Source organism: Marmota marmota, unplaced genomic scaffold (assembly GCF_001458135.2).
Source record: "Marmota marmota marmota unplaced genomic scaffold, marMar, whole genome shotgun sequence".
Classification (NCBI taxonomy): Eukaryota; Metazoa; Chordata; class Mammalia; order Rodentia; family Sciuridae; genus Marmota; species Marmota marmota.
The window spans coordinates 3,987,939-4,009,907 of record NW_025999869.1 but is presented as its reverse complement, the minus strand read 5'-3'; the positions used below and the strand labels follow the sequence as shown (position 1 = coordinate 4,009,907).

General features: G+C 49.2%; 1 protein-coding gene across 3 annotated transcripts in view; it reads left to right on the top strand.

The window, feature by feature from the left end:
- Window positions 1-21,463, top strand: part of Ranbp17 (RAN binding protein 17) — a 289,845-nt gene extending 268,382 nt beyond the window's left edge. For all 3 annotated transcript variants that reach the window (XM_048815568.1, XM_048815574.1, XM_048815581.1), the window contains 3 exons: window positions 16,189-16,287; window positions 18,217-18,344; window positions 19,927-21,463. In XM_048815568.1, coding sequence (XP_048671525.1) covers window positions 16,189-16,287; window positions 18,217-18,344; window positions 19,927-20,023 — 324 coding nt within the window. In that variant the 3' untranslated portion in view covers window positions 20,024-21,463. The remainder of the gene's footprint in view (window positions 1-16,188; window positions 16,288-18,216; window positions 18,345-19,926) is intronic.
- Window positions 21,464-21,969: the final 506 nt, after the last annotated feature.

Genomic DNA, 21,969 nt, shown 5'->3' with positions numbered 1-21,969 from the left:
AGGCCCTGGGTTCGATCCTCAGCACCACATAAACAAATAAAGTAAAAGCATTCTGTTGTCCATCTACAACTACAAAAAGAATTGAAGTTTTTAAAAAAAAGAGTTGGCAGGCCATCCCTGTATGTCTGGGTGTCCATCTGCCATTTCTGTGCTGGGTGCTGAGGAATCTCAAGAACTGCGGCCTCCCAGGGCTCGCCCCTTGCACAGCGTTCTCAGGGCGTATTGCATAGCACGTGTGCAGTGACCGTCTCCAGCCGACTTGTTGATAATTTTTCAAGCAAATATTTTAAAATATTGTGGTTATTTTGGTTTCACTGATTTTTTTAACTTTTTTTTTTTTTTTTGCTTTTGCTATATGACTGAAACTTAAAGAGGGAGTATATAGGTAACAATCAGCAATAAAATCCCAAAAGGGAATAAACCCCTAAGAATGAAAAATTTGTGTCTACCATCCCCAAAGACAAGTTAAGAAAATTAATGGTTAATTTTAAAAATAGAAAAACAATAGTTTTTTAAAACTAAAATGGCATTTTTAACTGTGATATTATAGAATTGTCTGTACATCTTTAGAAGGATGATTCTACTCCAGATCCTTTGTTATTAAACATACCTTTGCCATCTTGATTTCATTTTTATTATAGAACTATTTATTGGATGACTATTTCAACTGTAATAAAATAGTATTTTTAAACAGAAAAAAAAACCAGTTAAAATAGAAACCTGTTCTTGATTTATGAATCATCAAATTAATGTCATAGCCAGAGTGATACATTTTAGAGTAGTTTTTTTTTCTTTTTTTTTTTTCCTAAAATAAATCACCTTCATCTTGATACTTGTATCAGCCCCAGCAGAGCCTCATCAGTGAATGTCTGCAAAGCAAACCCCCCAAAAAGAATGTTCAGAAGTATAATTTTAGCTATCTGATCTCACAGATTCTTGGACTGCTGCTGCATAGTAAGCCAAATGGTAGTTCTAAGGTAAGATTATGTCATAATACACTGTAGGTTAGCCCTGAGGAAATTCCACAAGAAAATTTTATTATAACATGAAGAACGAAAAAAGTACTTCAGGTTTCTTCCAAATTGTTGACAGAACAGAGAGGGCCCTCCCATCCCGCTAGGACATGTGTTTTCCTACCTCTAAGCACAGTGTAAGGATGTAATCCATTGGTAGCATGACTAGCCTTATTAATTGAAAGGGGTGGGATCCACCAGATGTAGCCCAAGCCAGCAGAGAGTTGGGTGGCTAGGCAACAGCAGAGACACCATATTGAGTGAGCCAGAATCCAGTCTCCAAGTCATTTATTTCAGCCAGTGACAATACATTTAAACTCCTGTGCCTCAGCAGTGATTGATGGTTTAATATCATATATAATTTTTTTAATGAAGGAAAACCATTTAAATATGTTACCATTTGCACTGGTATTCTCTTATGTACATAACTGCATTTAATCATTATGGGGATTGTTTTTATACTTGTGTAATTTGTATCCAAGAAATAACTGTCAAAGCCATCTCAGGCTGTTGCTGGAAATGGTACAGTGTGCTTCATACTTGAATAGATTCATTCTTCCCTGCACATAATTAAGAGTGTGGAGCTTTCACTGCACCACATAGGAATTCCATGTTTACATTTCTGAGATAAGAAATTAGCCTTGATGTGCTTTTTCAGGTTTCCATTTTCTGGGGCCATGATATTTAAGTACCTTAGTTTTTGTACCACTGTATGATTTGAAGAGTTTGATTTTAAGACTTTTAATATTAAAATACATAATAAAATTTTATTATCTAATTACAAGAGGGTTTAGCCTCTTATTAAAGTTGCTAAATCAGGCCTAGATTAGCATTATAATGGCACAGTTTGACATGGAATACTCAAAAGTCAAGTTCGAGGGAAGGGAGGGGTTTTTTGTTGTTGTTTTGGGGGGTTTTCTCCTACCCTCGCCCCTTACACAACAAGGATGAAACGCATGTTTAGAAACAAACAAGGAGCAATTTGGGACGCTGGAGAAGGAGTGGAGGTGTCAGCCCAGGATGGTACCCTTAGGCAAGGCAGCTGGTGTATGTAGCCTTTTGTTGATCTGCTACTGGTTTATGTAGCCTTTAGGCCGCCACCAGAAACAATCACTCCTACAGGGTCAGCTGCTGGTCAGAAGCAAAGTAAGAAAAGATTTTGCGTCCAAACGCGGCAGCCATAATTTCTGTACAGCTGGCACCTGCTACTGGTGCACAGCATGAAGGTGAAAGGTCAAAGAGGCAGTTGTTCAAAACTCAAGAATGGCTTAAAGGGACTTGTAGATTAATCTGCTTTATTAACTTCTGTATATTAGATAACTATTGCTGTGAATGACAGTACATCTTTTTGAATAAGTCGCATCTCTTTCTCTTTTAAATTAGCTTTTGAGTAATGAATATTAAATAGAAAGCATTTCAGGGGTAATTAAATGAAAACAGAATGATGTCATTTTACAATTATATTTGTGTGTTTATAGAATAGGGGAATTATAATGTTTTCCAATGCACTTAAAAAAACAGCTCCTCATAAAGTAGAATTTGGAATAAATAAGTCACGTATCCATTAGCCTTTGTCTTTAAACTAAAAAATATGACGGAGTTTGGACTTGGCATGAAATCACTGGGTGCCAGTGGCTAGCTTTGGTGTTCCCGGGGGCTCCAAATGTTTTCTTTATGAATTAAAGTGACTGCAATCTGTCATCGTTCTTTTATCTACAGTTTAGCACAGTCAGTTTGCTGTTAGTCTAGAGCAAACGTTCTCAGAATAGCCAAGGAGTTGTAAAAAGGGAACAATGGCCCTGCCTTCTCCTCACAGGCGTGCAGAGCAGGTAGAGAATGTTTCCTAAGCGGGAAAGGCAGGGCTCTCAGAGCCTGTCACCCATGTGGCCACAGCAAGCAGGATGATTCTCCGCTCTTCACCAACATAAGTGGTTGTCATCATAAAGCAAGACTAAAAGGAGTCCAGTAGATGTGTCCTTTTTAAAAACCTCTGCACCCGAAACATTGCTTTAGGAATTTTCCATGATGAAATTCTGATACCACCTCTGCAAAGGTTCAGCAGGCTATTTGGAAGGGAGACTTCTGTCTACCCGCCGACATACGGGGACAGTGAGTTCCGATGGTTTTTATCGTCATCGTGGTGGTGTTGTTTCTCAGAGAAAGAAAGCACTAGAGAAGACATCTGTACTTTTGTTTATTTATTTTTATGCAATGCTGAGGATCGAACCCAGGGCCTCAAATGTGCTAGGCGAGCACTGTACCGCTGAGCCACAACCCCAACCCTGACATCTGCACTTTTGTGCTGCTGTGGCACGGGCAGCGACATTTATCCAAAATCCACGATCAGGTCATCTGGGGTTTCAGTTGCACGCCCAGGTTTTGACCCAGGTGCAGTCTTTCTACCCCGAGAAGGAGGTATAGGACAGGATCATGTCCTGCCTCCCACCCACCTCACCCGGACTCCCCAGTCGGGGTGTCCCACAGATCAGGTTAGGAGCCTCCCCTGGAAAGCAGGCAGCCCTCTTGGCACCTTCCTTAAGATCAAGACTTCACGCCACCCTGCGCAGCCTTTGTTCCTGGACCCGAAAGGCAGCACAGAAGGAAGAAGGTGGTGGCGCCCAATGCGGAGAAGGAAGGAGAGTACTACGTGAGCCAGCTCCGCGGTGCTGGGTGCTGGGTGCCGGGTGCATGCGCACATTTGTAGTCAAGGTTCTCAACTTTGAGAGGTATTTTTGTCTATTTTATAATCGAAATATTATAATTAAGGCTCTGAGAAGTCAGGTAACTCCGTCAGCACATACAGCCAATAAGCAGCAGAACCTGGGGTTTTATGTCCCCTCTGTGCCATTCTACTAGATGGCGTGAGAGTAGGGCTGCTTGGGGTGGGAGAGTGGCAGGAGGAAGCGTGATTCACAGATCCCTCACTGAGCCTTGGGCTCCTTTCTCTGAGGAGCAAGACTTGACCAAGCCCTGAGGAGAGCCCTTCATCAATGATTCCTCCCTCTCTTTGGTGCCAGGGATGGAGCCCAGGGCCTCACACATGCTAGACAAGCTCTCCACCACTGAGTCACATCCTCCGTCCTTTCTCCCGAGATTTAGCAGCTGGCACTTAGGTGCTCATCATCCCATGGTCCTCACTTCAGTTGAGAACTCATGAGCCATGGGGCAGCCGTTCCCTACCATACGCTCAGAGGCAGCTGGTCTGCAAGGGGAGAAGAAAGAACCACCTTGCTGAGAGGACAGCCCAGGGGAGAGACTAGAACGACTGCGGCTGCCACAGCTGCACTTCTGAGCCCTTGAGAGGCATGCCTGGCCGTGGGTTCAAAGGCCACCCTGATATCAAAACCCAGGGCTTGGAGATGTCTCCTGCTCACAGTGTAGATGCTCAAGGGAGCGTGAACAGAGTGAGCCAGGGAGAGAGAGTCACTCAGTCACACGCAAAACGAGCCTTCACTTGTGAAGTGAGAAGCAGGCACCTTTTCTTTTTTACTTTACCTTTTTTTCTTTTTCTCGAAAGGAAAATGCCCACTTTTGTACCTATATGTGAAAAGTGTCCCCTCCAGAAGAGTTGCAGCCCTAGACTTCTTCACAAGGTGACTTGACTTTGAAAGTCATGGCTGCTGCTGTGGCCCCACCCACGTGTTCAGCCTTTGCTGAGGTTTTTTTCTGTGACAAGCATTCTCTGTTCACACCATGGCCTGGGGTGTGTGCAGAGTGGCTCCAGTCTTGACCCCAGAGTGACTTTTGTCTCACTTAGTCCTTCTGCATATGTCTGGCATGCAAGAAGGAGGTAAACCTGGTGATTCTTCCCATTCACAGGAGGCCTTCGTGTCTAATACCTCTTCCAGATCTCTAGCAGCCTGATGGACAGATAAGGTCAACATGGGGTTTCTGAACTCGAGACTCTAGGTCCATCGGCCCTAAGTGCATGGGAGCACTGTGCAGGCTCAAGGGGGAAATAACTTGCCCAAAGTCTCACGGCCACTAAAGAGTGGTGCCTAGGGCTGTGGTCTGTGTCTCCACAAAGGTCTCCAGGGTGGATGTTGGGAGGTGGGGCCTAGTGGAGCTTCTGTGGCTGCTGGGGGCAAGATGCAGTTTGCAGAGAGATTGTTACAAAGGAGCAGTCCTGGTTCCCCTGCTGCCTGCTCCTGACTCAAGTGTGCTCCTTCCTCTGTGTGCATTCCCGCCATAATAATGTCACCCACCGTTCTGATCTTAGACTTCAGATACCCAAAACTGTAAGCTAAATGAAACCTGTTTTCCCCACACATGGCTTGCCTTGGGTATCTCCTCACAGTGACAAAAAGCAGACTCATTGACATTATCACCAAGGACTCTGTCTCTAGGCTCACAGTGTTCACCACACCAAGCTCCCTGGGCCACCCTACCCCTGCTCCTGGCATTTTTTCCTACCCCTTCACCCCATCAAGGGAGACAGCAGGACCGTAAATGGCAAGATTTCTCCTGCCTTCATATCTCTTACTGGCATTATGAATGCTAAGAGAAGCCCTTGAGGTTTTGAAGGAAGGGCACAGTATAATGTGAGGATTGGCTTCATGATGGCATAGTTTGTTCATTTTGCAGTTATGACTGGTTTTTCAGATAACCTGCAGAGCAAATCATGTGATTCCCAAAGTATATTTTTATGCCGGAGATGAGAATCTGACCTTCACATTCATTTCTCTCTCAGCTCTTAGAAAGTTAAGCGTGCAGTCGCCACAGAGGGGCCGTGGGTTAGGGGCGTGCAAGAAGGACCTCTTTGGTGTGATCTGATGTGAAGAACAGGGTAGAACGCAGTTCTCTGAACCTCTCGTGAGTTAAGCTGCCTTGTGCTTTGCACCCCAGAATTCTTGCTTGTTTGTTCTGTGTGTGTGTCATGCTGAGGAGAAGAGCAACTGAGTGCTCTCAGACTGCTGAAGTTCAGTCCTCCCTCCAAAGGGTTTTTGGCGGACACAACATCTCTGTTTTTGAATGTGGTGCTGAGGATCGAACCCAAGCCTCACGCATGCCAAGCGAGCACGCTACCACTTGAGCCACATCCCCAGCCCTCTCCAAAGGTTTTAATGGAAATGCTCTGTGTGTGTCGAGAGCTTGGTTTCACAGTGGTCAGAGCAGATGGGTTCTGCATCTAGCATGCAGACTGAATTCCAGTCAGGCCATTTCTGACTGTGTCTTTGGACTCATTACTTCACCTCTTTGAAGCTTACCATGGCAGTCGTGGAGTCCATGGGCTCCATGGAACTGGCCCAGTCAGACGGCTGAGCTGTCTGCTGCTGTGGGCTCCTGCCCAGATTCCCCAGGACTGTGATTGAGCCTCCCTGTGTGCTCTCTCCCCTGTCCGTCGCTCCCTGGGTGGACAGGGAGTGGTACCGTGGAGAAGGAAAACATTCTGGTCCATGCATACTTGATGAAGGTCCTGTGAAGGGACAGCATCCAGTAAACTACCAAGGATGGAAAGTGCCTGGAGAAGAATCTCTTGGGCCCCAAGGCAAGCCACCAGGAAGGAGGGCCTAGCCAGAGCTCTTTGGACGCCGCACTTAGCGTGGCATCTCACTTTATATGGAACAGAGAAGTGCACTCAGGGCACCGAGAGCATCCATTAGAGATAAGTGCTTTCGGGATGCTTTCTCTGCGACCCTGCAGTCTGCAAGGAAGCGAGCTGGTGGGTGGCAGGGAGAGGGCAGTGTCTACCCAGGCTCCGCCAGCTCCCTGAGGCCAGGGCCACCTTCTGTTCCCCTCTGTCCCAGTGGGGCTGGACACAGGGTAGGAGGGCAGTGATTCTTTGAGCGGTGAATAAGCCTGAGAAATGAAAAGTAGGGGGAAAGAAGGGGGAAAGGGAGCGTTCCCAGTACAGGCAGGTGCTCCATGGTGCGTGTCGCGAGTGTGCACCTGACACCTGAGAGGAGCTGGCAGTTGATAAGGCGGACTTGAGATGTGCACAGGAGAGGTGACCTTTTGGATAACAAGAGATTCATGGTCCCCAGAGGCCCAGCCCAGTATGGCAACTAGAAAAGTCCCACCTAAGTAACTGAAGGACTCATCCCAAGAGGGAGCCCGCCCTTCCCCCTGTGCACCCTGTCATTTCCTCAGCCCGTGCATTAGACAGAGGCCGGAAACAAATTGACAGGCATCTGGAGGAAAGTACCTCAAGTGATTTAGGAGAATGGAAGGGCTGGCTTATGGGGCCAGATTAAAGAAGCTAAATATGTATAGCTTGCCTAAGTGACAACTAAATGGGGCACTGGATAAGTCTATAAATACTTGGAAGATGTACATGCCAAGGAGGAAAGGGAATTACTTAGCAGGGCACGGTGGCATATTGGCATAATGGGAGAATATTAAGAAAGGGAAAGCAGAGGCTGAACATCAATAAAAAGCTTCCTGACAAGGAGAACCATTTCTGACGGGGGACACTGAAGCTGTGCTGTAGGCCATGGGGAACAGTGGCATTGCAATTCCTCAAGGTATGGGCCACAGGGCCAGCACGGCAGGAGCAGGAGCCAGGCACATGGTGTGCTGCTTCTGGGGAGAACTCAGATGGCCTAGACCTCAGGGACAGTCAGACCGCAGCCCAGCACTGCCTCACTGCCAGAAAAACTGGCACATTTCCGTGACCTCACTTCCTGCAGGATAAAACCTGGTTCTCTAGCTCAGGGGCCAGCCGCCCAGCTCAGTGGCCTTGGCTCCCAGCAGCACTCCCACACCCTCTCCAGGGCACAGGGCTGCTCAGCCTTCCCCGTCCATTGCCAGACCTTTCACTCACCTGCCCTGCTTCCACCTGACCACCTGTCAGACTTCGCCTGTTCTCCACAGCAGATCACGTCTCCCTCTCTGCAAAGCCTTCCCTGCCTGCCCCTGCCCCACTGGCCTCTGTTTATGGAACTTATGACACTGTCCTGTCATTGTTTCTGTACTTTGGCTCCCAGGGATGGCACTGAGGCCCCATCACCTGTATGTCACCAGGGTCTGACACGGAGCCTGTCTAAAGCACACAGTGTGTGTCTGAATACCTGCAGGAGCAAGGATCTACTCCTGCACTCTCGGTCTGCTTCATTCCTTGGGCCCCAAACATATTTATTAAGGGAAAAGAACTTCCACGTCTAAGTAGCTTCTTTGAATCATCTTCCCAGCCTCTTGGCCAGCACTTTTGTGGCCATTTAGACAACTCTAAATAGGAGCCCTCCAGCCTGGATGGCAACGTGCCCTCCCCTGTGGTTTAAATGTAAACACTTTAGTGGAAAATGCTTTTGAGGGGCCCAATGAATTGTCGACAAAAATACTTCTTTTCTCTCCACAAAAACATTTTGAATATAAGTAAAAGAATCCTCCACTGGTGGCTGATGAATATTTTTAGGTCCATTTACCCGCGTCCCTTCAGGAAGTCAGGGGAAATGATGTGACAGAAGCAGTGAGGCGTGGACCCTCCTCCCTGGGGATGGTGTCTTTGTGCAGGAGGGGCCCGCCTGCATGTGGTCTGGGGTGGATGGGACTCCTGGATGTTGGCCACTGCAGCCTCAACGTGGATGGCCGCAGTCCGAGCTTCCCCATCATTAGTGTCTGTGGGCGTGGCCAGCGCTGTCAGGGTCTGCGCACGTGCCCTGAGCGGCTCCCTTCCTTTGCCAGGTGATCCCACAGTTGACCTATTGCCTGTTGGACCACTGAGCAATGGGACCCTCCACTGTGGGTGGCATTTCTGAGGCCCTCCTCTCACTGGGCACTCTTGACATTCCAGATCTGTCGCAGCTGCAGTGTCATTGTCTGTCTTAGAAGGAGTTCACTGAGGGGAAGACAGGGTGTATCCTCAAGGATCCGGCTGGTCCTCATCCCTTGCCCACTGAACTGTGGCTGTGGTATCTGGCGGGCTCCAGGGCTGACCTGGAGTCACATTCTCCAGAACCTCATCAATGCCTCGTTTTCTAAATGGCAGACCTCATCATCCCACCTGACCCTTAAAAATCCTTTGAAGGCTGCTGCTCTGGGTGTCCTTCTCAGACCCGTGGCATACAAGCCCGTTCATAGCCTGGACCTGCCCAGTCTTCTCCCTTCACCCTTCACTCTATTCTCTGCTGCTCCAAAGCCTCCTGTTCGGGGGTTATTCATTCCTTAAACATGTCTGGGTCTCCTGGGCCTTTTCTCATTTTACTTCCTCTTCCTAATATATCCTCCTTCCTGTGTAAGGCTATATGCCTTGGGGTGTTTTTGTTTGGTTTGGTTTTGGTTTGGTTTTTTTGGACTGGAGATTAAACCCAGGGGCTCTCTAACACTAAGCTGTATCTATCCCCAACCTTTTATTATCATTCTTACTTTAAGATAGGGTCCCCCTAAGTTGTTGAGGCTGGCCTCAAACTTGTGATCCTCTTGCCTCAGCTTCCCAAGTCTCTAGGAGAATAGGCATGCACCACCACACCTGGTTTTTGTGTACCTTTTTAAGACTCAACTGTCACCTCTTCTGTGCACAGACTGGTCCTTTTAGACATAACACTGGTACTTGTGCTGGTCTCTCTCAAGCTTGCACACATCTGCTAGTTCAGAAACCCTCTGAGGCTGAAGGTTCTAGAATGTGACTCTGTCGTTTAGGCAGTACAGCATCACTTGAATAAAAATTAGGAAAAAACAGTCTTGGAGTAGAAAGCCATTCCACAACATAGAGGTTTCGTCAACATTCCTACCCAAAGGAAATTTGGAGGGCATTTTGGACAAATCATGCTTAATTTTGACATCAAAATGAAAAGTTTTCTGTTTGATGTTGGCAAACTAGGAGTGAGAAAGAGTTTCCCAAAGAGTGCTGAGTGGCAAACCCTGTAGCCTTCCAGTCCCAGGTTTTCTGGTTTATTTTAATGCAGCAAGCTGCTTTATGAGATCTGCAGCCACTTGAAATATGATTTACCACTCGTAAAAAGTTTCAAATGGATAATGAAGATTCAAGAACGAAGCTCACAGTGTGGTGCAGTCAGTTTTGTTGCTCTGCTCTGCAGTACATCTCTGCCACTGAAATGAATTATTTATTATAATTTATCTCACCCCTAGAAAATAAAACTGTTTTCATCGTGATGTGCTGTAACATTCAGAATAGGCACGTTACACAGAGTCCTCTCAATTAATTAATCCTGAAGTTCCATTCTAACTTTATCTTCTTTCTTACAAGCTGGGAGACTGGCAGGTAATTCTTTCCTCAATAAACCATGATTAAAATGAATGTTTTGAGAACTAGGGGTAAAGTTGATAATGGAGAAAACTGAAAGAACAGCAAAACTGGGTTGTGTTTTTCCTTAGATTTTATATTGAGTGGAAGGGGCAATTTATCACTCAGAGGAAGGAGGAGGTGGCAGGGTGTAGCTGGTGCAGACGTGGACACAGGCAGGCCCAGGCCCCTGCATACCAGGCCAGGGCACCTGGGAGGGAGCAGCCCTCGATTCTCACATTAGAGCCATGCAGGCAGGGCCCCCAAGTGATTCCAGGGGAGAGGAGGATGGACTGACAGCAGCCATGTTTCTTTAAAAAGAGAGGCTCACCTCATCTTGCATTTCTTTTTCATTTAAAATGCTAAATACTTCTACTCGGAGGCTGCGCAGACACTGTGAACATGTGGGAACGTGCTTAATATGTACCGATATTTTAAAATCTGATGTAACTTAGATGGTGGAGCCTAGTTAATCCAGGCAGGAAAACATAACTAAATATGTGGTATTTGTCCATAACATTCATTCTTTATAGCATTCCACTAACATCACCCAGGTAGACAGCAAACGAAGAGAACAATTGATTCCTTTTCCCCAAAGATGACTGGTATCTAATTTGAGCGGGATCACATTTCAATATCAGCTGTGCACAAGGCCTTGGGAGCAGCTTGGTAATGACAGAAACTTCCTGACTTCTGCAGCACTGGACCTGGGAGCTTCTCCTCTACGGTAGCATCAGACTCACCCAGTCCCCAACTTCCAACCCCAGCATAGAGCTCTGGGGAAAGTGCTGTGGAGATGGGGGCAGTCCTCTGTCTCTCCAGGTCCTGCTGCACCGCCCAGGCCACTGTGTTGTGTGGCACTGCTGTCAGAGCCACCGTCACTGGCCTCCAAGGGGGTCAGAGGATTCCTGAGACAGAAGCAGCTCTGAGAGTTGATTCCCTTCTTACTGGCTGTGCTTAAAACACCACCACTTCATTGCCTCAAAAGCAAGGACAGTCTCTCTTGGACAGAGGCACAGAATGTGGTCACTGCACGGGATTTCAGATGGAAGGGCCTCATCTGCAACGCGTACCTCCCCTGGCATGGCCCTGGTCCTCCTGTCTATTCTGCCTCCCACTCACCCAAGGTCTAGCCACAGAAGGCTTTTAATTTGATCTTTCACCTTTTCTTTGGTCTGTCTTTCCTCTACCTAAACCGGAGCCTCTTTCTCCGCCCTTTGGACAAAGCAGATTACTCTGGCCATTTTCCAGTCCCATTTTCCATTTCTCTGATCAACAGGCAAGAAATTTTTAATACAACAAAACATGAAGCAGCTCTAAGCACTGAGTCTGGGCAGGGGTGGGGAGAGCTGGAGCATCCGTCGCACACTGAGACTCATCCCCTGTAGGACCGTGTTGACATCGCCCCTTCAGGCTCAGTGTTGTCTGTATGGTACAGATGGAAAGCAGAAAAGAGGAGTTGTGATTGTCTCACCTATTTTTTCCAACTTTACGGAATATATTTAGTCACATTATTCAGCTTGAAAATTAATAATGGGCAGTGTTCACTTTATAGGGAGTGTATAGCTCAGAAGAAATTAGCTTAACTTACCGATGTTTTCTGTGGTGTTAAATTGCTGCGTATGTGGTACCATTGGTGGGAGGGAAATCATTATTTTTATAAAGATGTTCAATGAACCATTTTCCAGAGACAGTCTATTAATTTAAGTCTACTGCTCTTTACCTGGAGAGTCTGAAAATACGTTAACCAAATTTGTAACAGCTTTAGGTGGGAGGCAGGAAGGTCTGCTGAGAGCTCTCCAGCAGCCATGGCCCTGGATTCTAATCGCAGGAATTGCAGCGGCTGCCTGGCTCATTGGCAGGTGGCGCAGTGGCTGTGTAGAGGAGGTCCACCTGGCCACATGTCCGTGAAAGTGGAAGAGTAACCGTGTCCAGGAAGGAGCCTTCATCCCACAGCATCATTACCCCCAGAGACGGTGGGCCTCCATCACCACTGGTCTCACCACTGAGGTGGCAGGCAGCAGACGAGTGTGAGGGACCCACATTCTGGTAGCTACAGCTGCCTGAGCAAGCTACTCCTGCAGGAGCCTTCGGACCCTTGTCTGTGAAGGGGGAGATGGTGCTTCCTTCCCAGGGTGAGTGAAAGACTAGCAACAGCGCCCAACACCCCACAAATGCTGACTAGATAGAAAGGAAGTCAGTGCTCAGACTCCACAGAGGACAGCTTTCATGATCAGTAGAGGGTCAAAAACTCTTCAGGCACAGCTGACTCTTACGGAAGTCTTGTCCTTAGAGAAGGTGGCCGTACTCAGCTTTTGGCCTTGGTGACCTGAAAGCCCCAACAGAAACTCTCTCCCTGGGAGCTGCTTGCTCTAGGGACGACATGGCTCAGAAGAGTTTTCAGCCTCTGCACACAAAGCACGAGTCTCAGAAATGAGCAGCGTACCTGTTCAGACATTTCACCGTTTCCAGTTCCAATCCCAGATGGAGGCCAGAGCGTCTCCATCTTCCGCAGTGCCCAGGCGGGCTCTTCAGCTGTTCATGCCTTAGCTTGATAAGTCGTTCGTCCTTTCTCATTCTTTCATTTGTCCCTTTATGTATTCACCATTTCATTTAGTAGCTAGCTATTCTTAAGCCTCTGATGTGTGCCAGATGCCAGATTAGGCACTAGGGATGCAGTGAGAAAGTCCTGGTGTCCCAGCCACTGGTCTCTGCCCCTGGGCAGCCATCCCCCAGCATGTGCTCGAGGCCACTTTCTCTATTCTCTTCTGCTCCCCCTGCCTCTGCTCACTTCTCCGCAGCCATCCTTCCCTAGGCCCCATGAGCATCGCCTTCCTGAGGAAAGTACATGCTGTGGCAGTAAAGTCAACTTCACAGCTTGTTCAAAGCACAGCTTCGCTTATTCTGTCTCAGCAGGAGAGGGAGCAGGACACATTGGAAGGGAGAACATTTCGTCACTCTTGCTGTGGACAAAGTGTGGCCTGGTGGGTTCGGGCAGGGAAGTCCACCCAGTGGCTTTTGCCCCTGCCTTCTGGCTCACTAGGGTCGAGCCAGAGAGGAGTTGGGGGTGGAGCAGGTGTATACAGAACATTGCTTTGTAGATGATTACAGGTTTAAAGAAGAGAGTCACTGTCATTCAGAATCCACACTGTTACATAGGCAAATAGGGATGCTTTCTAGACTGCTACCTGCAGTTCACAGTGAGGCTGGCTCATTGTGAGGAGGCCGAAATCCCGTGGATCTACCCCTAACCAAGACAGGAGCCACAGATCCCAGTGGACGAGGCCGGAGGGGTAGCTGCAGTTGCAGTAAGGGAGAGTCATGTAGAATGCCTACTCTGTGACAGGCTCATTGAAAAATGCTGACTAGATAAGAAAGGAAGTCAGTGCTCAGAGCAGCCTTCAAAGATGTTGTCAGAGTCCTTGTTTTATATGTAAGGATATAAAAACTCAGAAACTCTCCCAATGCCACGTGTCATGTGCAACATGGCAGAGCCATACTTGGGCTGAATTCTGACTGATGCAAAGCCGTGCATGCCACATCATGTTGGTCTCTGTTCATGGAGAAGTTTCCTGCAGACTCCTGCCAGAGCCCCTGAGGACAAAGGAGGAGGATAAAAAGGCTCCCCAGGTGTGCGCAGAGTGGTTTTCTTGAGCAGACCAAGCCACACAGCTCCCCTTCCCTCACCGGTGCCCTCGCTTTGGCCAAGCTGCTGCCTAGGATAACAGCAGCGGGTAAGGCGTGCGGTTTGAACAGAGGCCCCAGGAAACGTTGCCAGGGCTGGGCAGACCTGAAGTGACCATCCCAGCCATACCTTCAGAAGTTGGGAAATGTCACTCCAGCTCTTGTGGCCCTTCCTGTGCTTGAGATTGAGGGGCCTGGGGTGGGGTGGGCAGGTGCGGAGTTGCCCAGAGAGCTCTCCATTCCGTGTCCCCTCCGTCATGTCCTTAGCCACAGAGGACTCCCATGGGGACTGCGCAGCACCGCAGAGGGCCCTTCCACATGCAGAGTTCTTCCATGTGGGGGGAAATCAGAGAACCCAGATTCCAAAGGAGTTTTCCCCCGTAACTTGACTTGAGAATTATTAGAAAAATAATTCTGGAAAGGGCTGCCACGTCAATGCCATTCACGCAGATTGCTTGCTACTTTACATATTTCCAGAAAAGTAAAAAAAAGGGAAAAAATCATCCATTTTAGCCAACTTTATTTTTAGAAAAGTATTTTATTCAAACATCCCCTTACTTATTACAGACATAAATACATGCATTCAGACAAATGAATCCACCAGAGGCCCATATAAAGTAATTGGCACATTGCTTCAGGATGCTTTGTCAGTTACTGGAGGAATTTGGTGCCTCCAACTTTAATCTTCTCCATTAAAATATCCATTCTGCCTTCAGATTGTGAAGCCCATAATATTTTAGACTGTCTCCACGGATCTGTTAGTTTTGCTTGTCAATTTAATTTGTGGTTCTGTGACTGGGTGGTTGTTAGCTGTGCACGGAAACATGGCATCTGCAAATCCTGATGGGCGTGCGGGCTCGGGCCCCAGCCTCTCTCCAGGAGACTGGACACACAGCAGACTGGAGTGGCAGCGGCACGTGCAGCCCGCCTAACGACAGTGGTGGTGTGTTGTGGCTGGCGCCGCCGAGGGCTTCAGAGACATTCCTGGGCTATGGACAGTGCTGCTCACTCCTCGTGTTACATCTTATCCCAACTGCCTCTTGATCCTCAGCCTCCTTGTGCTGGATCACTGCTTCCCTCTTCAGAGTTAATGATGCTGAGACACAAGATCACAGAGAAGATCGAATTGCAGAAAGTTCCAGAAGTCAGAAGCCAGTGTTTCAAAGGAAGCCAAGTCACCAAAGCCCATATGTGGTTGCCTTGCCACCTAATTGCCACTTTCCCTACCCCTTTGGGAAAAAGAGATCTAGAGCTGTGGGAGCAGAAGGGCCCAGGGGAGACGGAGCTGGAGAAGCAAGGACTGTGGTCAGCTCTACGTGATGCCCGGACTATCCCAGCAGCCTCCCCGGGCTCCTCTGCAGGGTCACCTCTCAGAGCATGTTTTGCACATCTGCAGGGGGACCTTTCTTACCCACAGATCTGGGTGAAGTTCAGCTCCTCTACGTGGTCTTCCAGCCTGACCCCGGGTCTCACTTCTGCTTGCCTCTCCTCCTCCTGGCACACGAATCCCTCGCCATCACAGAAGCCATTGTGCTCAGTCCAGTGCTCCTGCTTTCTACTTCTCTCTCTGTGCTTAAACACATTGTTGATGACCTCCTTAAAGGCTGCCTCCACCCTGGAGGCCCCTGACTTCTCAAGGACAGAGGCAGCCTCCCTCCACGGGCCACAGCACTTTGCTCCGCCTGGTTCCTGTTGTCTATCTGGGCAGCCTTCCCCATGAGGGTCGCCCCTTGGGTTCAGGGGTTGTGGAGACACCATTCTTCTCTCCACCTCCCGCGTGTCTCTCAGACTTTGCATAGAAGAGAATGGATAAGTGTGTGTGTGTGTGTGTGTGTGTGTGTGTGTGTAGGAGAAAATGGAGAGTGGAGAACCCCGAAGGAAGAAGGGTTAAGAAGCGTTAGCAAGCTGAGCCAGCAGGAAACATGACATTCCAAGGTCAGATGGAATGTGTCCCATTCTTCTGTCCCCGAGAGGAGCTATGGAAAAACATCACCCCTCCATAACATGACCTGTTAAGTGAAATGAGAGGTGAGCTAGGCCTGTGTATCAGGGTTGAGAAGCACAGACTAACCCTCTTGGCTCCGTGGCTTGATTTCTGCCCTCCCAGAAGGCCCTCAGTAAGCTTTTGGTGGTGGAGACTTGCTCACAGGCAGGGGTTTTGCCAAGAGTTCCTACAGGCAGCCTCCTAGGCACCTGGAGTCAAAGCTGTCTGGCCAGGAAGAGCCTCCTGGCTCTAGCAAGATGGAGTACATTAAAGGCCTAGGGTTCAGGGGGGCTCTGGGCCAATCTCTGTGGGACTCTGTCTTGTAGATGATGTCTGTCCTCATGAACACCATTGTCTTTGAAGACTGTCGGAATCAGTGGTCGGTATCCAGGCCTCTCCTGGGGCTTATCCTGCTCAATGAGAAGGTGAGTGTGGCTACAGGAGGTCCATGGGGGTTGGGGGTAGTCCCTGGGAGGAGAGGAAAGCCATCCTCCAGGCTTAGCTATGTCAGTAAGGGCAGGAGCAGAGCCATCTGAGTGTGCTAGGACCTTGACAGCTCATATCAAGGCCTCTGCCCCCAGGAGGGCCTTCCCCAGAGGCCTTGGGTCTTCAGTTGAACAGAGGCACCCTGTGAGTGAGGTGGATGGTTTGCTCAGGAGTGCTTCGGGTCCCCTCCCCTTCCTCTCTCATCACAGGGGAAATCTGAGCATCAGCCCCTTTGCCTCCTGGGCCTGGGCCCTCTTTTATGCTTAGGATCCCAGTGCCCTGGGTGGTGGCAGCAGAGATGTGTTCATAGAGCCCGCGCCCTTGGTAAGGGAACGCAGTCTGCAGCTCTGAAGCGCACGGCCTCCCTGGGCCACCTCCTGCCACTCCAGCTTCCTCCTGAACCCGCCTGCTCCCCGCAGTCAGTGGGAACAGTACATTACTGCTTGGGAGAATGAATTGTCCATACAATAAGACAGTACTGGGGAAAGGAGCAGGAGATTAGAGGCAGCCGCATACATTAAAATTCAAACTAAAATCCCAGCCTTGGAAGGAAACTAATAGAAGAAGAAAATATATCAAAAAGAGCAGAGCTGTCCCATCATTCACCTGTGCTGAAGCAGCCAATTTTAGCCACATTCAATAGCACTGTCATTCATCTTCCCTCAGTGTTATTGTGATTTAAATCCAAGCTCTATAAAAGAGAGCAGTTCTTTTAAAATGATTGAGAGGGAATAAGGGCAAATTCAGTGTTTAGAAAAAGCTTATGACATCACAATATTATACTTTACTGATGGAGGCAATATTTCATGGTTTGGGATGAAAAACTAATAATTTTCTATTTGGTGTGAGTCACTGCATCATTATAAGAGGGAAAAATAAGTAGTTTTGTGCATTCCCGATCTTGTTCAGGAAGGCATTGTGGTTTGAGTGTGATGCCTCTGATATATAGTATTTAAGTATTAGTCTGACTACATATTAATTATGTGTGTTTCTGATGTGAGCTGTTTTAATGTATGATGGAAATTAAATACCATGCTGCTTGGGCTTGGGAGGGTGAACACATGCCTGGCAAAACGTGGTCTTTGTGCTGAAATTACGCCCTTTGCAATGATCAGGAGCTATGCTCGGCCTTCGAGCTGTTTGTATAAAAGCCCACAGACCCGGGACAGAGAAGAAGGGGCTGGGTAGATATTTGTGAGAGGGTTAGACAGATTGTTTTCCTTAGTGCCAGTAGTCTCTCCTAGAGCTCAGCAAAGCCTCTAATCCCCTGCCTCAGCCGAGCACACCCATTCTAATGCACAAGCACAGAGACTTGGAACACAGCCCCAAGGCGTTGGAGCAGTGATTCTCTGTAGCCAGAGGACAATAAGGCCTAAGGGGAGACCCTTGGCCCTTCCTTCAGTCACCCATGTCACCCAAAGTGCTTGTGGCTAAGGTCTTCCTCTCAGCCTGGGCCCTTCCTCTCAGCCCCTCTGTGATGCCTGGAGATGAGCTGGGGAAGACCTGGGTCAGTCTCCCCAGAGCGGTCAAGGGCTCAGCCTGAGCAGTGACAATGGAAAAATTAGGCCAGCAGAGTTTGTCGTTGTTTTGTAGTGCTGGGAATTGACCCAGGACCTCCCAAGCCAGGCAGACACTCTGCCACTGAGCCGCATCCCCAGCCCCCCAGCAAGAGACAGAGATTTTTGTGAGCAGGGACAGTGCTGTCCCCATCTGGGAATGTGTCTGTGCCGAGGTTTGCTCTCAGGGTTAGATTTTAATACAGACCCAGACGAAAACTCTTGAGTTTAGCAGGCCGAAAGGATCCGAGTGGTCCTGGCCCTCCCACACAGCTCAGAGTGACAGCCCTGACGTGCTTCTGTCTTCAACAGCATTTCAGTGAACTTCGAGCAAGTCTGATAAACAGCCAGCCTCTCCCCAAGCAGGAAGTCCTTGCCCAGTGCTTCAGGAACTTGATGGAAGGAGTGGAGCAGAACCTGTCCATCAAGAACAGAGACAGGTGAGCACTGTCCAGCAGGGCATCTCAGAGAGGCCGATGACAGGCTTGTTGAGAATCATGACACTGTGCTTAACTTAACACACATGTTGACATGGGTTTTCTGTTACACCTGGTGACCCTGAGCCAGCTCAGTTCCCTTCAGAGCACGTGACTGCTGTTTGCTTTCTTCCAAACAAAGTGCCAGGAATCACACAAAGATGCAGAGATGAATGAAAACAGCCCTTGACTTTAGTTTCTAACCCAACAGGAGAGAGAAGAAAAATAACTGTAATTGGAAAGTTGAACAGGAGAGCTCAAAGCCGCCAGGAGGATGAGGGGAGGCTTCCTAGGGCTGGAACAAGCACAGGCCCCGAGGCCAGACCGCAGACCCCAGTTAAATGTGATCCCTGCCCCTGTAGGCCGTCTGGCAAAGGCCAGTAAAATGGGGCCCATGACCATCGACTCTGGGGCTTAAGTGGCAGGATGTAGTAACAGTGGAACGTGGGCAGGTGACCTGCGGCAGTTGTAGGTTCCCTCTGCCTGTCCTTGCCAGTGAGATCTAAATAGGAGGAGCTGAACCCACCGCCGAGGCTGCACGTGCCCATTCGTTCATTCGTTTAGTTCACAAACCTTGACTGGGCTGCTGCGTGCAGACTGGGGCGTGCCCGTGGGCACCAGGTGGTCCTGGGGCTGGCCCTCTGGTGGAAGACATGGACAGCAGCCCTTGAGAGGGGAAGAGAGTGTGTTCAGGGGAAAGCTGCCTGCGCCACCTTCATGATTGTGGCCTTGGAGTGCCTGTCCTCAGTCATCCGCCAGCAGTGCACTGTGGCCACCAGCCTGGCCTCAGTAACACAGGGCCAGGTCAGGTGGGACGTGTGACTGGTCCCCCGACCTTGCGCTGCACCAAGAGAGCTGATGAAAGGAGGAGAGCCTGAGTGCCTCTGGGGAGGCTCCTTCGCCTGGACCAGGAACTGGGAGCAGCCCTGAGCTGCTCTGGAGTGGCATTGGGCAGCCCTTGGGTTCAGGAGAACAGGCCTTTGCAGGGAGTTTTCCTCAGACCTGCCGCTGTGTTGGGGTCTTGGGGACATTGCCTCAGCCAGCTCGATCAATCCTCAGCTCCACAGTCCCTCCAAGTAGCTCTCATACTGGGCACCAAGAGGAGACATCAGGCATTCACCCAGGGTCCCCCAGCTCGCAGGAGGGGGAGCCTGGGTTTGAACTCAGGCAGTCAACCCAGGGCCCCCTCTTTTTCAACCACCGCTTTCAGTTTCCCTTCTGTAAACTGGGGGTACTCACCTACCTGTGGAGAGACTTGTGATTACATGCGTTCCTGTGTAAGCTCCATCCAGCTCCTGGCACCTAAACTTTCGTCCCTTTCTTTATATTCTCTGCCGCGCTATGGAGTTGGGTTTTTAACAAATGTTTTGAATAGTAGGACCACAGGCATGCACGCCGCCCAGCAGTCAGTGGGTCTGGCGGCAGCCCTTGTTTTCCAGCAGGATCAGGTGGTGGGTGCTGCTGGTGGAGCAGCGATGGCAGGGGGTGGCTGGGCAGAGCCCAGCAGCACAGGGAGCCTCCTTCTGACTGCTGCTTCTCTCTGCAGGTTCACCCAGAACCTCTCTGTCTTCAGAAGAGATGTGGCAGAGGCCCTGCGCTGCGATGGCCACACAGAACCGTGCAGCCTGGACATGATGAGCTGACCCGAGTCCTGCCGGGTGCCGAGCAGTCTACCAGGACAGCAGCGCTGGCTGGCCCAGGGGGATCTGGTTTTCAAAACAAATGACAGACTCCCTCCCTTTTTATAAGTCTCGCCTAATTACACAAATTTATAACAGTACACATGCAGTGTAAATTCGGTCTTTGCTCTGACAAAGCAAAACATGTTCAGTCTTTCTGCCGAGAGCGTTCTCCGCCCTCACAGTGCTCTGAAAGGGCATAGAGCGATATTTAACCAAAGAGCCTAATAACCCAGGTTTGCCTAGCCTTGCACTCGGCGATGGTTCTACAGTCAAGGCCGTCAGCGTGTTGGTGATGCAGACTTCAGTGCGGATCCTGCATTGAGACAAATGCCACTTAAACCTGTGAAATTAGTAGTTTGCTTTGTGTCTACAAGAAGCCGCTTTGGGGACTCTGGGCTGTTTGGAAGGAGCCTCCCCCAGGAGCTGCAGGCTCTGCCCCCGCAGCCTCCAATAGAGCTGAGAGACACTAACACAATTAAACGACTCACAAACAACGCCTGCCATCACTGGCACGCATCTGAGTGGTTGAGTCTAGAGTTAAGCTGTGCGGCTGCAGGGGGGTCTTCAGGAGGAGTCTGGTAGGCCCGGGAAGAAGTTCCGGTCCAGCAGCACCTGGCCTTCTGGCTCCCTTTAGTTTTTAAGAGAAGCTCAAGGAACTCAAATATAATATTTGGAGCAGCTCTACTTTCTTGGGCCGCCCAAAACAGTTCTAGGTGCTACAGTTGAGGTTTTGCGGGGCACACCTGTTCCCATCCCTTCACACAGACCCGCACTGCTGGGGGACTGCGACTCAGTCCAGCCCAGAGGTGCAGAGGGCCTGCTCAGCCTGCCACTGCGCAACCAGGCTATTAATTTGAGCTCGCCACTGTCAGATGGTGTTTGTGTCTCACTGCTCTGTCCATGGTTCAGGCTTATAATAAATACGGTGCCCTTTGTTTCTGATAAGACATGAAAGGTCGGCCTTACTGTTGAGCAAGCAGTCATCCACAGGCTCCTGTTGTAATCTCATTTCTCAGACTAGTGTGTCTCAACCCTTCTTGGTAGTTGAGCTTTGCAACAGGCCTGTCATATGAAAGCGCAGTCGTCCACGTTTAGCTCAAAGTGTTCGTCTTCCCTGTGGAGGAAGTCGGAAAACTGTTACTGGTGGGATTCCTTCCAGTGTTTGATGGATAAGGAAGCCAGGACCTTACTCTGTTTTCCTTGAGAAGGCGAATTCTGGACTCTATAAACCTCAGCGGTCAAGAGAAGTTGACAAGGATTCCTGTTTCTTGGAGGCTTGTAACTGCACTAGTCCCACAAAGATGCATCCTAGAAGCCTCATCCCATTCAGCACTGTTTTCTTTACAAATGTCTGGGATCCAAAAGCACTATATTGTTTGCATTAAAATGTTCACAAGAAAATGATAATGTGCACTCGCTTCTCTTTACCACACTGCTGGGTTCCGGGGGTTCCGTGGCAGGTGAGGAGGGCTGTCTACTTGGCCTGGGGGGGGGGGCGCTCCCACCACTGACATCAGCAGGGCCTGGTCGTGGTTCTGGGCTTGGAGCAGTGGCTTGTGGAGCACACATGGGCAGCGTGCACAGCAAGGGGACACACTTGGGGAGCCCTTGATGCGTCTCCCTTAGTCCTTGTCACAGCCTATAAAGGTGGCAGCTTTGGCCCCACTGTGCAGACATGGAAACTGAGGCTCAGAGATCATTTGTGGGTTACAGAAGTCACACAGGCAGAACCTGAACCCAGATCTGCCTCACCCCAAAGGAATCCCTGGCCTCTTCCAACGGTGAACGAACCCACTTAATATTTAGGCCCATTTCCATTTGCTTTTCAAAATTTCTGTTGTTAAATAACAAATTACTCAATAACTTAGTGTTTTAAAATAATTTTTATTGCCTCACAGTTCCTGCAA